Source organism: Lissotriton vulgaris, chromosome 11 (assembly GCF_964263255.1).
Source record: "Lissotriton vulgaris chromosome 11, aLisVul1.2, whole genome shotgun sequence".
In the NCBI taxonomy this organism is placed as follows: Eukaryota; Metazoa; Chordata; class Amphibia; order Caudata; family Salamandridae; genus Lissotriton; species Lissotriton vulgaris.
In genome coordinates this window covers 1,084,759,555-1,084,776,949 of record NC_141699.1, presented here as the reverse complement: position 1 = coordinate 1,084,776,949, position 17,395 = coordinate 1,084,759,555, and the positions used below count along the sequence as shown (strand labels likewise).

General features: G+C 50.1%; 2 protein-coding genes across 2 annotated transcripts in view; one reads left to right on the top strand and one right to left on the bottom strand.

Moving 5' to 3' along the window:
* HTR2B (5-hydroxytryptamine receptor 2B) overlaps positions 1 to 16,715 on the bottom strand; it is a 33,271-nt gene extending 16,556 nt beyond the window's left edge. The window contains exons 1-2 of the mRNA XM_086944563.1: positions 16,544 to 16,715; positions 11,862 to 12,523 (exon numbers count right to left, since the gene is read on the bottom strand). Coding sequence (XP_086800689.1) covers positions 11,862 to 12,249 — 388 coding nt within the window. The 5' untranslated portion in view covers positions 12,250 to 12,523; positions 16,544 to 16,715. The remainder of the gene's footprint in view (positions 1 to 11,861; positions 12,524 to 16,543) is intronic.
* Positions 1 to 17,395, top strand: part of PSMD1 (proteasome 26S subunit, non-ATPase 1) — a 241,841-nt gene that overhangs the window by 108,159 nt on the left and 116,287 nt on the right. The window lies entirely within an intron of this gene.

The window sequence follows — 17,395 nt, the reverse complement described above, 5'->3', positions numbered from 1 at the left end:
GCCTCTATATTGCAGAGAATCCTCACTTTTTCAGTGAATCAGTTGTTTTATATTATCAGAGAGAACATTGCGTAGATGTGGTAGGTTGATGTGAACATTCAACCAATGGAAAGATACTGAGAACTTTAGCAAAATTCTTCTAAAGAATACCGTGTACCCCTCGAGTTTATTGATGTCAGCACCCCTGTTCTCATTGTTCATCTTTTAACGAGAGAACATCCCATCAGCTCATTTTCTAAATCTGGCAAAATGTTGGTTCTCTTCTTAAAACCGTGGGAATTCAAAACACTAGCTTGACTTTGTGTCCATTTTACTATTTTCCAGTCTCTCAGATGCTCCCGGTTGTGTCCACATCTCTTGTGCCGGAGTGTAAGAAGGCGTCCATACATGAAGTGCAATCGCCCCCTTCAGGGTTGTTGCCTCCTCTCATAAGGAATGGTGGAGCTCTTTCTGGCAGCCTGAAACTGGGTCATTCTGCGCTTCATTCACTCAGACATCCTCCACTGCCGCTTGATTTCCAGAAATTAAGTATCCCTTCTTATGTGCCTGGTGTAAGGGCATTTGCTCACTTCTCTGGGAAGAAGTGCAGTGTGGTGTTCACTGGACATCACCTTGGAAGTGCTTCAGTGGTAATTGTGGGCCTTCTTTTGACGTGCATGTAGAGAAACCTGTGGATAATGCCTTTTGTTGATAGACCATAGCATTCCATGCCTCCAGCCGGGATAGAGCTCCATTTGACTTTGTCAATAAGCGAACCAATTGACAATTAAGAAATTGTCGGACATGACTACTCGATCGGTTTCTTGCCTCTGCTTGACACCTCTTGCAGGGCACCACTCGAGCATAGGAGCTGGTAGTTACCCGTGGCGTTCCGAAAATGATGCAGTACTTTCCCAGACCTCTTCAGCCACTACACTGAAGCTCTCGTAGTCCTGCTCAACTACTACAGAGTCCAGATCCACCACAGGCACATGTCACAGACCTCTGAAAATCCCCTCCGTCTTAGGCATCCGTTGACTTGGATATGTCAGCAACGGATGTCAAGCTCATACCTGCGCGTGAACTTGCTTATAGTAGATCCCTTCTTATTGCCATCCACGCCACAGAAACTGCGATTCAGGAACACGGATGCGACATGTGGCCGACTTCTTCACACCCCGTTACAACAACCAGCAATAAGCTCAGTCCAAATGTATTTAGTCTTTGAGTTCAGCAGAATAGAACATCTGCCTCCCCTGTTTGCGATGTGCACAATCTTGACTAGGTCCATCGCCCTTGTAGGATTCAGCCTACAGTGACCCCACCTCCCATCATGAAATGCACTCTTCTTCTCCCCCAGCTAGGTTCACTCCATAGATCTGTTCCAGAATGTGCAGTTGTAGTTCTTTTTGCACTCAGGCGGAAGCTTCTCTTCGAAGCCTGTGCTGTGGCTTTTCATAGCGACCGCCTCTTTTGCCTAGGTGCCTCAGTCCCGATCTGTACAACTGCATGCGTTTTCATTGTGGTGGGCCAGTAATGCTGCCATTGAAACTCTGCTGCCCCGTTGCCAATTGCCCTGTGCTATTCCTGTCCGCGTTCTTAACACCCCGCGCCTGCCATCATCTTCCTCGGACCTCCTCTCCTCTATCTGTGTGCACCACCGCCGGTGCATGGTTTATGTATTGTCTATGGGGCTGGAGGTCTCGACTGTGCCCCTGGAAAGCTCTGCTTGGATTGTTCTCCGAGTTTAGAGCAGTAATCCAGGGCAGGCCCTGCCGTGGAAAGTGATACAGACCTGGGTATTTGTCTGCACCTGTCCTGCATAGACATCGGTTGGGGTATTTTTCATTTGCCCGATGACATTGAATAGTTAATCCTCCTTAAGCAGCAATTATTTCATTTGAAATATTTTTCCACTAAGCAGATTGTTTTCCTTGGGTAGCTTTTCACATACTAGACGGTGGCTCCGCATTTGGGCGGAGACTGAATATAAAACAACATTTTGCTATAGGTTGTACTGAATCATTGTCCAACTTTTCATCTGCTGCTGATTGGGGAAGTGAGGCTGGTGGTATTTTTGTGTATGCTGATCCTTAGGCCGCCTATGGTGGTTGTCAGGGTGGTGTGACTGTGGGAGCCCTTGAGAGCCAGTGTGAGGTGGTTCCTTTGGTCGCTGCACCACTGCCCAGTAGAGAAGTTTGAGAGTTCCTCTGGATTCATGCGACCTTGCTGAAGTTTTCTGCTTCCAGCCAACTTTACCTTCACTTGACCCAGGTCATAGACACATCAACCACAAATTAAGCACATTATTCTGTGCACAACCTCAGGTGTGTCTTCATTTAGTGGTATGCACCGCTAATACCGGCTTCTAAAGTCACCGCTCACTGCAGTTCTTTGTCTTTTCTCAACAATCGACTTTAGCTTTTGGGAATCCATAGATCCTATGAATGAACTCGTGCTTCAAACTCTACTCTGAGAAACCTATCCCTTCCACTTCCCACCTCCAAAACTGCTTGCGATGGTTACACTCCTGGGCCTTTGTGTGAGATACATAACCATTGCCTTGAATATTGGTTTCGAAACATTGTTAGGAACAACTCTGTTGTGAGATAAGTGAATGGACACATTGTAGTGGACGTGGATCCTCCTCACTTATTGGCCTGCGGGGGTGAAGTGGCAGAGGGCTTTGTCCTCTCCCTTGCATTGACCGTCCTCCCTCTGGTCCGCTGGACTCATGACAGCTGGGTAATATGGGTGGTGCGTTGACGCTGCCAGGCACAGACTCCCCTGCCAACCGAAGGTCTGTGCAACCACTTGCAACCCCTTTTGGTCAGGAGTAGCTGAGAGCAGTAGGGCGGACGGTGGCTGGACACTGGATTGTTCATAGTGTTAACTGAGGGCTGTATGAGATGAGTGGAATGACGGCTTATTTTATATTTGTGAATTCGAGACACGCATATCCAGAGGATGTTGTGGTGAGATGGCAGGACGCTAGGTCTGTTTTTGAATGGTTAGGACAGCATGGGTGTGCAGGGAGGTGGGTAAGGACAGGATTATCTAAGAGGGGATGAATTGGGCAGCATGTGCAACTTGGCTATCGATGTATAATTCTCTATCGAAGGGGTTTCAAAGGACATCCTAGGCAACTCAAACGTTATCACCTCCCCCTCATTGATCGCCCCCAACTGCAATTCTGTATAGTCAGACTAGATTGTAACCCCTCTAAAAAAACATGATAGTTGATCAGACTGACCTTGCAGTCTGGGATGTGTGTGCTGGTGATGGGCAATAGATTTTTATACGTCGATTCGCATAGTCCACATCTGGCTGATGAAGTGCCTTTGTAGAATCTCACCTTTAGCCTGGTCCAGTGCCACCCCTTCTCAATGTTCTCTCCATGGTGTGAATGGAGAGGGTTACGAGCTGAAGTGCTAATGCTAGTTTCCATGCACCCGAGCCCCTCTGCTTGTTCCAAGCCCCTCTGTGTGTATTGACCACCTCCTCTCCAGTTCTTCCCACTTTAGAAAAGATTAGACATGTACTACTGACAAAGGCAGGAGTAAGTGGTTTTTTCATGGTAGGGGGAAAATGTGTTGGTAAAGTAAATTTGCAATTGCTTAGAAGATTTCCACAAGAGCAAACATGCCTCTGTATATTTGCTCATCCAAACATGGAAATCTCCAAAGTTAGCTAGGAGTACAGCTTCCAGGCCTACTCCTGTGAACTCTTGGGAATTAGTCAGTTGTAAATCTGCACTAATGCAGGCCCATACACCTGGGGCTCACTTACATGACCTTTATATATTTCAAATACTGCATCACGTGCTTTTTACAAATCGAGGCCACGCAGAATTGTATTTAAAGTTGTGCAATAGTGTAGTTAAACATTTTTTCCAATTTTAATTTTTTAAGTACATTTTAATTTGAAAGCAAGGGCTCCCCTTAATGCTAAAGACTTTTGGAATAAAGAATCTGATATACAAGTTTAAACAGCTTGTACAAATGGATACACATCTTGTCTCGTTGACATACAATCCTTTTTCAAAGACCCATAATGCAGTACTGAAACTGTCAGCCAAAGGCTTTGAGCTTACTTGTCAAGTGGACAAAGAAAGCATGAAATCTTGTTGTCGTTGACCCCAAACAATTTACCCTGAGTTAGGGCGATAAGAATTTTATACTCCTAGACCAGCAGTACAGTGTGGGTTTGGTAGGGGCTTGGTCCACGTCAAAGGGTTTGGGTGGTGGGGTTTAGTTAGTTGAGCCCAGACCCCTAGCAGCACGCAGGATTGGTTGGGGCGAGTTCCTCAGCCTAAATTGGGGTTCATGGGAAGCTTTGAAGTGCATTGACCCTCAACAGGAGGCAGGATTGGTAAGGGTCAGTCCCTCAGCGAAGGGGGGGTTGGTAGGGTGTGATGTGTAGGGTCCAGATCCTCACATGATAGAGGCTAGTTTCTGCTTGACACCCAGGGTGCCCTCTAAGTCTCGCGCCCTACGTGCACATGTACTCTGGGCACCTTCTACCTTGTCCTGCCCTTGTGGTTAGATGCTTGGTCCAGTGGCTGCATGCACACGCTGGGCTTCTTTTCCCAGAAGGCATTCTGTGCATTGTAATAGCTGAGCACAGCAGGTGAAAGTGGTGGCAGCTCATTAGGGACAGCTCTCTAAGCTGCTGCTTTAATCCAGACAATGTGAGGTCGCATCCTTCCAGACAGCATCTCTTGAGATCCCTGGGGATTCCTAGCTCGCTCTGTAATCCTCCGGTTGATGAGTTTGAGGCTCCTGCCCTCTTTAGAATGGAGCCCCACTCCTCTGTGTCATCTGGTGTGTATCCCTGGTGTAGTGTATTCTTTGTAGTTGCTGGTGAAGCGCTGTTTGTGCTGTAACCGCACCATTTTGAGGTCAATGAAAATGTATTTGTTTCTCTCTGCAAATGTTTAGTCTACTAAACTGAAATAGTCTCTCAGCCAGAGAGAGAGAAAGGCTCAGAAATTGGAAGGTTTTGTAACATTCCTGAGCCTGTGAGTTGTAACATTCCTGAGCCTGTGGAAGAGCAGTGAGTCTAAGGGGAAAGTCTGCAACATGTGGTACTAACTAGCCCACCTGAGCGGTCCTGGTGAGAAACCTGCATCTCTGCTCCCTGGGAAACTGCATCCGACTCCTTGGACAATGCATTTGAAAGATATTCTCCTGTGTTTACGCGGGTGGGTTTGATGGTCACATTTGGCACAGGGTCCCCACGCAGTCGTGTTTTGTCCTAGGGTCTTGCCTCATAGAACCTGTGGAACTGACCCTGTAGGATTGGCTCTCACTCTTGATTAAGAGTAGAACTGGACACCTCTGATGCCTACAGCATGCCACACTCTTTCTTTAATGGGCAGCCCTTTCTCTGAGCAACATCCTGAAATATGACCATCACTGTACCTGGTACCTACTCTTCCGCCTCAATCCTTCGGAGGGAAGCCTCCCTCACTTGCCGCTTGGGACCTACTTGGCCAGACTTATGCTAGAGTTCATGGTGCTATCGAAATGTCATTGGAACCATGGCTGGGCCGGCACTTGCCTTCCACTTGTGATACAAAATGATGCTCGCTTCCACTAGTTCTAATCTAAAACCCAACCAGTAGCTGCTTTTCGACCTTGGCTAAGCAGACCTGGTCCTGCTATGCCAGCACAGCGGCGCCCCTGGCTGAGGGCATCTGTCAGATGATGGATATATCCTGATCATGCCTGGGCTCTGCCCTGATCTCTTAAAGATGCAGGAATATCAGCTGAATCCTTTTGTTGTATTGAATGGATCGGAGATGCAGCTGAGATCCAAGGCCTCAGAAGGAGGCAGGCACAAAGATCCAGCCTGGGTTATTCTGGGGCATATTTCTTCCTATAGCAGCGAGGACGCAGCCACTTTCCGGCGGCTGTCGTCATTGCTTGAGTCCTGCTCTTATCACAGCTGGCGCGGAAGGACGAATAGAGACGCAAAGATGCAGAAGTAATCTAATCCGAGATTCTGGACAGAACCATCATTAGATTAGTGACCCACGCGAAGATCTATGGGAGGAAGTAAGACGCGACATTGGATCAGTAGCCCACGCGCAGATCTGTAGGATGATGTTGTATGCTTTAGTCTCAGTTGGTGATCAAGATCAAGGAACACACACTGCATGTGTGGGAACCAGAAAGGTTCCTACTAGACACCAAGGTGGGAAATTGTGTTCCAAGCACCAGCTGAAGTGATTGAGTATCTGAAATCGAGCAGCCTTTTGTCCACAAGAAGACCAGTGGGACTCCTACAGCCCCTTTGCCTTCTCCTTGGCTGAACCTGCCACCCACAGCTGATTCTCTGAGTATCGTCTGTTCCAGGCTCGGTCCCGCCATAGCCTCACTCTGAGATCTTCTTGTAGGAGTACATAACTTCACGGAGTGAGAGGCCGGTCTTTCCTCAACGGCAGGTTAGACCCTCACTGCTTAGATAATGTGTGTTAGATTTTGTTTTCAATTGGAAACGATTTCCACAGGCTTAAGCAACAGACCAAAATCACCAGAGAATGGGTTACTCACTAGGTGGGGTTGGGTATTATGTTTAACCTTTGTTTGTCCCCAAAGCCCTGTCTCCTTGGTCCCTTCAGCTCCTCCAATATCATTGGTCAGCTAAGTGCATCCCAACCCGTGTCGCTTTGGACCCCCACGGTCTGCTTTGGGGAGTTTGACAGTGTGTGTATATATATACACACACACGCGCTCTCTTCCTATCTCCCCAAAGTAGACCGAGAGGTGGGGAGATACATGTCCAAGGGAGACCGAGGGGGGAGATATATCTATAGCCCCCTCAGTCTTCTTTGACACCCACACTCGCTCTCCATAGCATAAGTCAGCCCTGTTAAGTTTGACTAAGTCCTTTCAGCATGTGACCGCACCATCTCTGCCATTCACCATGCTCCCACTCATCAGTCCTCTTGGATGCCCTCTGTCCCCTCTTCCTCTTAGGTGTGCCCTCCCTCCCCCATATGTTTTGTACTCCCTTGTAGTCTGCTTCCTGAAGAATAATTCATCTGGAGAGAACCCACGGTCTCCGCCTTTGTACTCCTAGCCCAGAGTGAGTGGGGAAAATCAGGCAGAGTATGAATGTCTGGAAAAGTGGTCTAAGAGGAATGTTGCTTGCATTGGACGCAGTCCAGTTGGAAGAGAGGAATACTTCCTTGATGCTCAGAGTATTATTGGTAGTATTGCAGTCTCTTCCAGCGGTACATGGTGGCAGTCACTGTAACATTGGTCATTGCAAGCCGTGCAGTGGTGCTTGCTTTACCCAGTGTGGTCTGTAACAGTGTGTGCCTACCTCACAGTTCTTCAGCCATCACACTATTCAGTTATGTATCCAGTAACACCGTACCCACAAGCACCTTGGTGGTCGTCACATACAACATGAAAACTCTTCCCACGTAGGATCAGAACAAGGACAACATTCTTACTACCACACACATTACACGGTGTGCTGTGCTACGCATGTAGGCAAGTGCTTGGGCGCCCACTTGGGGGTAGTAAGCACTCTATAAGTGTTGCAACATAGTGCAGAACATCACTCCTCCCATCAAGCATCAGTTGAAGGGGAATGTGAAGCGAGGAATCCATGCGCTTGTACAGCTTGTGGGGTAAGCGTAAGCTCTGCTGGAGGACATTTGTGCCACCTGAGCTTGGAGTGGAGAACGAGAGCCTTAGGTACGACACCGCGCTCTTTTAAAATGTTTCTCATGGTTTGTGTGATCATCTCAAAACCTTGGTTGCTTAGTAATCTTGACTTGAATGTGTCATGCTGGTCACTACCTTCCTAGCCAGCATTTGTGGGAGGCCAGATTGTGTTGTGCATTGTGGCCCTTTCTCAGATGAAGGGTGGATGGGATGTTCAAGCTCTTAGATCTTTAGTAGGGATATGTACAGTGGGCAGGCACTCCGCCGCTGTTCATTCTTTTTAATCAATATATTAACTTGGACTCCATCAATTTAGAAGTTAACTTCAAGTTCTACAAATATTCTTCAAATGGAAGGTGCACCAGAAAATAAATTTAATGTAGCAAATTTCAGTCCATCAACTTCTTTTATTTTTCAAAATGATTGCACATGAATTAAAATCAGCCAACACGTTTCGTTCCTGTCACACTAGGAACTTCATCAGGGCCTAATTTATATTATAGTGTGTTCACAACATTTTGCAGTGTTAATCGCTGTATCATCATGAGGCAATCACCAGATACACTGGGTTAAATTCATCCCATCCATGGAGGATACATGGGGACCATATGAAGCCCCAGCTCGAGATCTGGAGTGGCGGGTGGCAAAGCTCTGTCTCAACATGGGCTACAGCATCAAGTTCTACAAATGTGCTGACCGGTTGGAGTTCTCCACGTTTTAAACTGTTAGCTCTATGAATGCGACGGGGGATGCCGCAGACAGTGGGTTATGGGAGGTGGTGACAGAAGTGCTGGTAGTGAAGACTTGGAGAGCCTGGGGTAGTCTGTACTCTGAACCTCCCTTGTTGTCTCCTGCCTGGTGTTTGGCTGCTGTGCAATGCTCCGTGCGCTGATGTTCTGCAATGTACAAAAATGGCTTTTTAGACTTTCCATCGGCTAGGCACTTCTAGGAGAATGTTTACTTTGTGTCTCTGTATAAAACTGTTCCTGGCTCGACCGCCTTACCTGGCAGAATGTGTGCCCTCTTTATCTTCGCAAATGCCAGATCAAATCAAATCGGCCGCACGCACCTTTTAGTATTTTTAGAAAACTACACCTTTTGCTTGTTGCGTTTCAGAAAAGCTCTGCAAATATGGGTTTATGGGGCTGCCTACAGAATACTTGTCCTATTGACAGCTGAAGTTCATTGCGCATTGATGCACTGGGGGCTGGTGCCGCCTTAAGGCATCCCATCCTTATGGAGTAGTTTCTGTAGCCTGCACTCTTGATGAAGGTGGCTTCTGTTGACATTGTGGCTATGTCTGCTCGCTTGGGCTTGTTTCACCAGTTGCCACTTGCAGTAGCCCATGTCTTTGTTTCCCGGTTACCTGTTACCCATGTTTCCAAGGATATCCGTGGAGTACGCTAGTAGTTTACAGTGGTAAAACCATGCTCATCAAAGTCTTGCAGTCTACCATAGCCCCCCCAGCCCCCTTCATCAAACGTACCCACCTGTGCAAGCCTCCCCTAGGTAGGAGTTTCAACTCTGGCGTGGACGTCTGGTGGGAAGGATCAACCCCTATCAAGTGGGTATGGGTGGTTGTGATTGTCACATGCTGGCTTATGGGGTTGGGTGAAGGCGATAGGGTATTCCGTGTTCCTCTTGTCTTCTTTTAGTGACCTTAAATGGTTGCTCAGTATGTCAGTGTCTTCCTTTTCTCCATGTGGGCTAGTGGAGTGTTTTTTGCTTCTTTCGGATGTAGGTGTCTGTCCATTATTCAGCAGTGTGTAGTTGAAATGGCTGTAGGATTCTTCCTCTCGGGTGAAAGAGCTAGGCTTTACTTTTGGAAATACTATTTGACTTTCTGTTCCTAAATACCTTTTTTTATGCATGGGGCACTTGCAGTCTTCTAGCCATGAATTCATCTGTCTTCTGGTTCTAAAGCCCCAACTTGGCCCTTGAACCTGATTTCAGATACTCGATATTAAGATCGTTTCTCAGCACGTTTGGAAAGGTGTTGGTTAGAAAAGGCTTGATGGTATAAACCATAACTTGAATTGGTTGGGATGCGTCCTCTTTCCCCAACACCTCGGCCTCTGTGGTCATTTCGACACCTGAGGAGCTGCCATGTGTGGAAGATGTCCTCTCTCGTCCATCACACTAAGGAGATGAGAATCCCTGCACTAGTCTGGCCTCAAGCTATGCTTGTTAAGAGTAGGAGATGGGGAAAGTGTAGGATGGACGAGAAGGTTGCTCTGGTGTGGGAAGATTCTCAGTCTATCTCGCTACATGTTGTTTGTTCTGAGTTTGGCATAGGAGAAGGTGGGCGGCAAAGGGAGAAGTTTGTTCTGTCTTGGGAAGGGATTCCTAGAGGGTAGGGTGCTGGACCAACCTCAGTACGGAATGGGTCAGTTGTGTCTGCGTCGTAGTTCGGGTTGGGTGAGATCTCGGTTATTTTGTGTAGATATTTTGCCTGCTGTGGATGGTCTTTTGCCGAAGAGCTGGGGCTGCAGCTTTGTACGCTGTTGGCATGTTCATGGTGTAGAGTGAGAAGGTGCTGGGTCCTCCTTGGTGTATAGTTAGTGGGTCACTGGGTGTTGTGTTACAAGGGTCTTTTAAAGCTCACGTCCATCTGCCATGTTTGGGGGGGGTGTAATTTACAGGTTTGTATCATTGGGGCAAAGTTAGAGGCTCAGGGATGGCCTCTGGTTGTTTGGAAAGGTAAATAATTTGGACTAATATTGTTGAACGACAAAACTTTTATTTTTAGATATTCTGTGCACTGAACTCCTCAGCAGACGATTATGATAAAAAAAATAATGAGCTGCTAATCCCAGTATCTATAGTGTTTCCATTACTCGGCATCTCAGAGTAAATCATTAGGCCGAGCCTGGGCAGCGAATGTGCTGCTCTGCGAGGCATGCTCTATTGAGGTAGAGACTTGAAGCTCCGCCCAATCTCCGCCCACATTTTTCATTGGCTGGTGTCATTGTCCACTGTAAACTGTGACTGTTCGTTGGTCAAAAAGCTTAGTAGTCCCTTCTTAGTACCGCATTGTCTCCTTTTGAAACCTCCCATGGAGACGCCCGTTACGTTTGCTGTTCGGTAAGCTTTAATTACAGCCTCCGAGCACCATTTCATCAAATGGCTTTGTACTGCCTGCTCTTGCAGGCAGGACATGCTCACTCCCAACGCCTTTTTTATAGCACGCATTTTCAGTGTGATAGGTCTCATAGTATTTGCAAGATTTTAAGCTATTGTCATTGTAAATGACAATGCCTTTTGTTTACCTGTTCTAAAAACAACACATAAATGAAAGGCAATGTCATTTACAAGGCCAATAGCTCAAACTCTAATAAATGCGAGACCTAATGCATTGTAAATGCTTGTTTAGCTTTTTGGCGCCTGTGTTTTATGGTTTCCTAATTATAACATATAATAATAAGCAAACAACGTGGACGGACCCTCTTGCAAAAGTGACTCAGTCGTATTTTGATTTAAGTGAGTGCTAGGAACCCATTAGGTTTTTTAAGAGACCCCTCACCCACCAGCGTAGTTAATGGCATGCTTAATCATTGGGGTCCCAACTGGATAGCCGAATGCCACCCAGTTGTGCTATGATGCCTGATTACAGCGGAACTGGTTTTTGTTTAGATGTGAGGGAAGTGGTGCAGATTAAAAATATCTCTGGGAGTCCTTACTCAATATACCTTATTCTTAGTGGCCCACAATAAGGTTAAAACTCGAAAGAGGGCAACCTCAGAGAAAAATGCTCCTTGTTATCACAATGGTAGGTCTACATGTTTCGGCCCCATAAAAAGTGGGGGGCTTTCGTCAGGAACAGAGTGAAGTGAGGTGTGACAAAAATAAGCCACGTGTATAGGTATTTGCAACACACGCGCTAAGGTCTGTTGTGAGGTGAGTGGTGTCTGTATACCAACTGATCAAAAACACTAGCTACGTTTTACTAGTAGCTGCTAGCAGGACCCAGGAGGGGTGTCCATCTGTAGTCAAACATTCATCAAGACGGCACACCCGCCGGCAACACCTATTTTGGTCTCCTTGCGGTCCTGGGTTAATTACAAACCCCCCGCCCCCAATGTAAAGCTTTGAGTAATTTACAGAAATCTTTCATTCAGGTGAGCTGAGCAGAATGTGTTGTGCATGTTGGGATTCAAGCTAAAGCAGTAATCTGCCCCCCAATCGAGAACTAATACTTACTGAACAGGATGCTCAGCAGTCCCCCAGACATCACCAGGAGCCCCACCAGTAGGTCGGCCACCGCCAGTGACATCAGGAAGTAGTTGGTGGCGTTCTGAAGCTTTTTCTCCAGCGACACGGCCAAGATGACCAGGATATTGCCCCCGATGGTGGGGATGATGACCATGAGGATCAGAAGTGCCGCCCATTGCTTCTCCGGCAGCTGGTCCTGGGTCTTGGTTGAGGCGTTCTGCACCATCACAGTGTACGGCATCTCTGAGAGCTGGAGGATGTACCGGGAGAGGTGGCCTGGCTGGGACATTTCCGGGGACATGAGAGCTCTGCCTGGCTCTCGCGTCCGGAACAAAGCCATCGAGAGTTCAGCATGGTCAACCAGTAATCCTGGCATAGACTTGGGTCAGATCTCCTCCTTGACAAAAGACCTTCGCAAACCAAAGACCTCCATCATCTTAGCAGGGTGAGAGGCTGCTCTTTCCCTGGTTCACTGTTGATGTGTTTGTTCTGTTTGGCTGTGCACATGGACGCCCAGAGGACGGCTCTCCTCCTGGTGGTGAATTTTTAGTGTTTATGCTCCTGCTGGCGCTGAAAAGGTGCGAGGAGAATCCGCCATCTTGGGGTGGTCTCTAGCACTGGAGCTTGCAGCATGGCGAGGGCGCGTCCCCCTAGAAATAAAGTAGGTATATTGTCATATGACATTTTGAGATTCACTGTTACACGTGTGCCTGGTTAGAAGTATGTGCTGTAGACCCTGTGCTGCTTCGGTGCCCCCCAAGGTTGTGATTCTGCTTCCATTAATTCCCTTGGGTGTTACTATAACCAGGGTCAGCAGACTCGATATTGCTCACCTCGGTGCCTACTCTAACCAGGGATCACACTCGGCAACTCTGGGCATTAGCTTGCCTCATCTCCACAACGGCCCCCCACAGACGCCGGGGATGCCTGGTTTCACCTTGGAGATACCCAGTAGGGACCATCTCACAGGGAAAGCCAGGACGGGTTCCCCAGCGGTCTACGGTGCAGAGATACTCCTTCAGGAGTCGATTCTAGCGCATTACAAACCCTTTAATTAATTAATTAATTAATTAATTATAAGTCCTCGTACCCTAAGTCTAAGCACCTCTGCAGTGAACCTCTCCTGGAGCCCTTCCTGGTCAGTCGAGAACCTCACTCGAGCCCTTCCTGGTCAGTCGAGAACCTCACTTGAGCCCCTTCCTGGTCAGCGGGCCCCCACTCCTGTGACTGATCCTCGACACAGCAGTGCCAAGTGGTTGAGCTGTGGACCTTCTCGGGCCCAACCTGGCCAAGGCAGTCCCTGCTCCTTGGGATGGGCAGGTCCGCGGAGTCTCCGGGTCGCGAAGGGGTCCACTGCCCCCACGTGAGTTGATTATTTGCACCGACTGGTGCATTGATACTCTAGTAAATGTCCCTCACATGCCCCTTTCCCTGAAGCGGTCCAGCAGTGCGCCTGGGGACGTCTCTCTCTCTCTCTCTCTCTCTCTCTCTCTCTCTCTCTCTCTCTCTCTCTCTCTCTCTCTCTCTCTCTCTCTCTCTCTCGGTGAAGCTTTTACCCGCGCCAGTCCCGGGTGAAGCAAACTCTGCTCAGTGCGTGGCCCTCGGGTGATCAACGGGCGGGCGAGGTGTTTATAAACCGTGCCCCCCCCCCTGGTCTGGAGCCCGGATTACGGGGGAGCGGGCAGCGGAAGCACTCCCGGGGATGAAAGGACGTAAAGGACCCTGTGGGCAGTCAATCTGAGGGTGTCCGTGGGCGCGGGGGGTGGGGGGGAGGGGCGGGGGGGGGGGGGGCGGGCGGGGGGCACAGTGCGGTGGTCCTTGGGCAGGGACTGGCATCGCCCCTTAAGAGGCAGACTCTGCCCCCTGGACCTGTGAAGTGCCCCCCTGGCGAAGCGGACCCAGAGTATCTCCTAGAGAACCACTGCAGGGTTCCGGGGGCATTCTGGGGGTCACACACAGAGATCTTTGCCACTGTACATCGGGGGCGGCCGCACTCTCGGAAACGGGTGTTCGTGCTCTGTCTCTAGTTCTTTCTCTTAATTGCTTTCTCTCGCTCTCTTTTTTTTCTCTCACTTTCTCTCTCGCGCCATCTTACTTTCTTTTACTCTTTCTCTGCCTCTCACTCTTTTTCCGTCTCTTTATTTTTCTCTCCCTCTTTCTCTCCATCCCTCTCTTCCTGTTCATGTCCAGAGGAGACCCCGGTGCACGGTGGAGGGGTGTCCGTGTCGTGTGTCTGCGCCCTGGACGCGCTGACGTGAGAAGGGTGAGAGTTGAGGCGCTACAACCAGACCCCAGGAGGCGCTGGACTGTGCGTACATCAGACGTGAGAGGAGGCCGCTCCCGACCCCGCAGGCCTGCAGATCCTCCGCATGGATGGAGGCGCAAAGGGGCTCGTTGTATGGCCGCGCGTGCCCTTAATGTTCACATTTATTAACGCCCACTCACAGTGCCCGGTTTGTAAGACGTGGTTCCGATCTAGGAAGGTTCATCCGGGTCCGCGCATGCGACACCCTCTGGAAGGCTGCCTCACACTCCTGCATATACCAGTCCCCAGGCATTCCCAGGTCTATCCATGAGAAGGTCGCCCAGTAAGTGGTTTTCCTTGGCATTCTGGGACGTGTAGTCCGGTTTGTCCCATTATACATTTAGGACTCTAAGACCCACAGTTCAAGTATAAGAACCTGGACTTCCGGACACGCCAGGCTTGCGAGCTAAGCTGTGCTTGTCGGCTTCAAGAGCCTCTGCCTGTCAGCGGCAAATGGTGTGCGCCATTCTGCCTGGCACCACGGGTGGCCCTCTGCCCTGGCTGTGAGCGGCGCAGAGTGTGCGCCCTTGTGCCTGGCACCACGTGTGGCCCTCTGCACCGGCTGTGAGCGGCGCAGGGTGTGCGCCCTTCTGCCTGGCACCACGTGTGCCCCCCTGCAGCCGTGAACGGCGCAAGGTGTGCGCCCTTCTGCCTGGCACCACGTGTGACCCTCTGATCCGTAGTCTTGAGCGGCGCAAGGTGTGCGCCCTTCTGCCTGGCACCACGTGTGCCCCCCTGCCCTACAGCCGTGGCAGTGAGTGGCGCCATTCGCAGGGCACCAGTAGTGAACTGGCGGTAACCACAGCTGTACGGTTAATTACTTGCAGTTAACTGTTCATCTGACTGGTATAAAGTGGAATTGAATGAAATAGGGGGCACTGTTTATAAGACTCGATATGCACACGTGCATCCAACGTGGCACGCGTGCATCCAGCGTGCACACGTGCATCCAGCGTGTTGTGCGTGTGGACTTGTGAACGCGCCGGGTTATTGTGAATGAGTTTCATGGGTCAGTTCGACGTGCTTGTTGGTGTCAGAGGTCATTGCGGAGGGGTTGGGGTGGGGGTTTGAGGGTCGCCTCTCGTTGTTGGTCCACAACTGTGGGCTGCCCTCCCATGCCTTCTCCGATCTCCCGCCACACCCTGGTTCAGGAGCAGCTTAATCCCCACCCCCCCTACTGCCCGCTGTGTTCCTGGGCATCTGATGTCCTGCCACCCTGGCGCCTCCCGCGGCGCTTTACAGAGGATAAATACAGCATTCTAATTTGTGATTAGCGAGGATGTCGGCCACGCGCTCTACCTGGAGTAGTTTGCGAGCTTGCGAGTGAGGGCACACTTCATATTATTCTGCTGTTAAAGGATATATACGTCTATGCTGGGAGCGCGTGCCACACTCCCCCTGGTGACAATCTGCGCGTGGCTTGGCATCGCCACCGGAGTATCCACGCACTACAGGCTCCTAACATGGAGACGAGGAGGGGCCCTGTCGGCAACCCTTGTCCGACTCATGGTGTGGCCCTGGGGTCTGTGGAAGCCAGAGGTGCCCTCTCACTCAAACCCTCTGGGGGCACTCCTGCATGCCATCCTACAGGGTGGTACGTTGCCAGCAGCCTTTTTTCGTCTCATCGGGTGGCACCGGGGTCTGCTGAAGCCAGAGGTGCAGCTAGGAGATGATAAATAAGTGGTTTGAGGTGTCCCGACTGGCAGAAATAAGTCATTTTCACCACCGATTTGTAATTCGATTATACATCTAAAAGATATTTATTTCTCAGTTTTCCCTGAAGGTTTATTGAAGAATGTGTGGATTTGTTCAACCTCTGGTCTTGTGTGCCAAACCCAACTTCTAAGTCCTGGATACATTTTCCTGTCCGATGGTAAATGTTTTCAAAATGTGAGAAATACATATCTTTGTGCATAATTGAGCTACCAATAGGAGCACCCTGCTTCCGACCCCCCCCCCCCCACCCCCAGGTGGTGGGTTTCAGGGAAGCCGACCGATAGAAGGGGGTGCCCAGTCTGTAGCCTTCGCACGCCTCTTCCAAGGGGTTAGAGTCCGCAGTAAGCAGAAGGGCTTAAATGGTGCTTGCCCAGGTCCCGCAGGGGGGCACTATTCAGGGCAGCCCTTGCCTGTCAGGGTGGCACTATACAGGACAGCCCATACCCAGGTCTACAGGGTGGCACTCTTCAGGACAGCCCATGCCCGTCAGGGTGGCACTATACAGGACAGTCCTTGCCCGTGTCCCGCAGGGTGGCACTATACAGGACAGCCCTTGCCCGGGTCCCGCAGGGTGGCACTATTCAAGACAGCCCATGCCCGGGATCAGCAGGGTGGCACCATTCAGGGTGGGGGTAGTTCAGAAACGTACCTTGCTCGTGACTTGTTGGTCCGTCCTGCCGGAGGGGATCTGTCCGTCCATCCCAAGGATTCCTCTGCTTCTCGCGTCGTCCTGTTTGAAGCCTGTGTTTGCCCCCACTCGTGGGGTGGTCCCTCCCCTTTGGTGCCCGTCCTGATCCGTCAGCCAAGTTAGCGCTCGCTCCTCCTCCCCGCGGGGGCTCTGCCTTTATTCCTCTTTTCTGGAAGAGCGCCAGGTGAACAGGCATGAAAAGCGATGCGTCCGTTCGGGATAAAAAGGCAGCGGAGGGCGCCGGGAGGAAGCCTGCTCCGGGGATGAGGGCTCGTCAGCGTGTCGTGGTGGTGAGGTGCACATCCGGAGTGTCTGGACAGAGAGGTAGGTGCTTGTCTCCGAGCCCTAGTGGCGAGGCGCTATTCTACTTCTCTTGGTGGCGAGTTCACATCGGTCTTATTCTTGTATTCCGCGTCTCTCTTGATCGTTTAGGGCGGCGCAGTGTGCACCTTCGGTTAGCTCGAGCACTGAGCTATGCCTTTGGCTTGCTCAGGCTGTGAGATGCACCTTTGGCTTGCTCAGGCTGGGAGGTACACCTTTGGCTGGCTCAGGTACTGAGCTATGCCTTTGGCTTGCTGTGGATGTGAGGTACACCTTTGGCTTGCTCAGGCTGTGAGATGCACCTTTGGCTGGCTCAGGTACTGAGCTATGCCTTTGGCTTGCTCAGGCTGGGAGGTACACCTTTGGCTTGCTCAGGCTGTGAGATGCACCTTTGGCTGGCTCGAGCACTGAGCTATGCCTTTGGCTTGCTGTGGATGTGAGGTACACCTTTGATTTGCTCGGGCACTGAGGTACACTGCCTGCTTGCTCAGG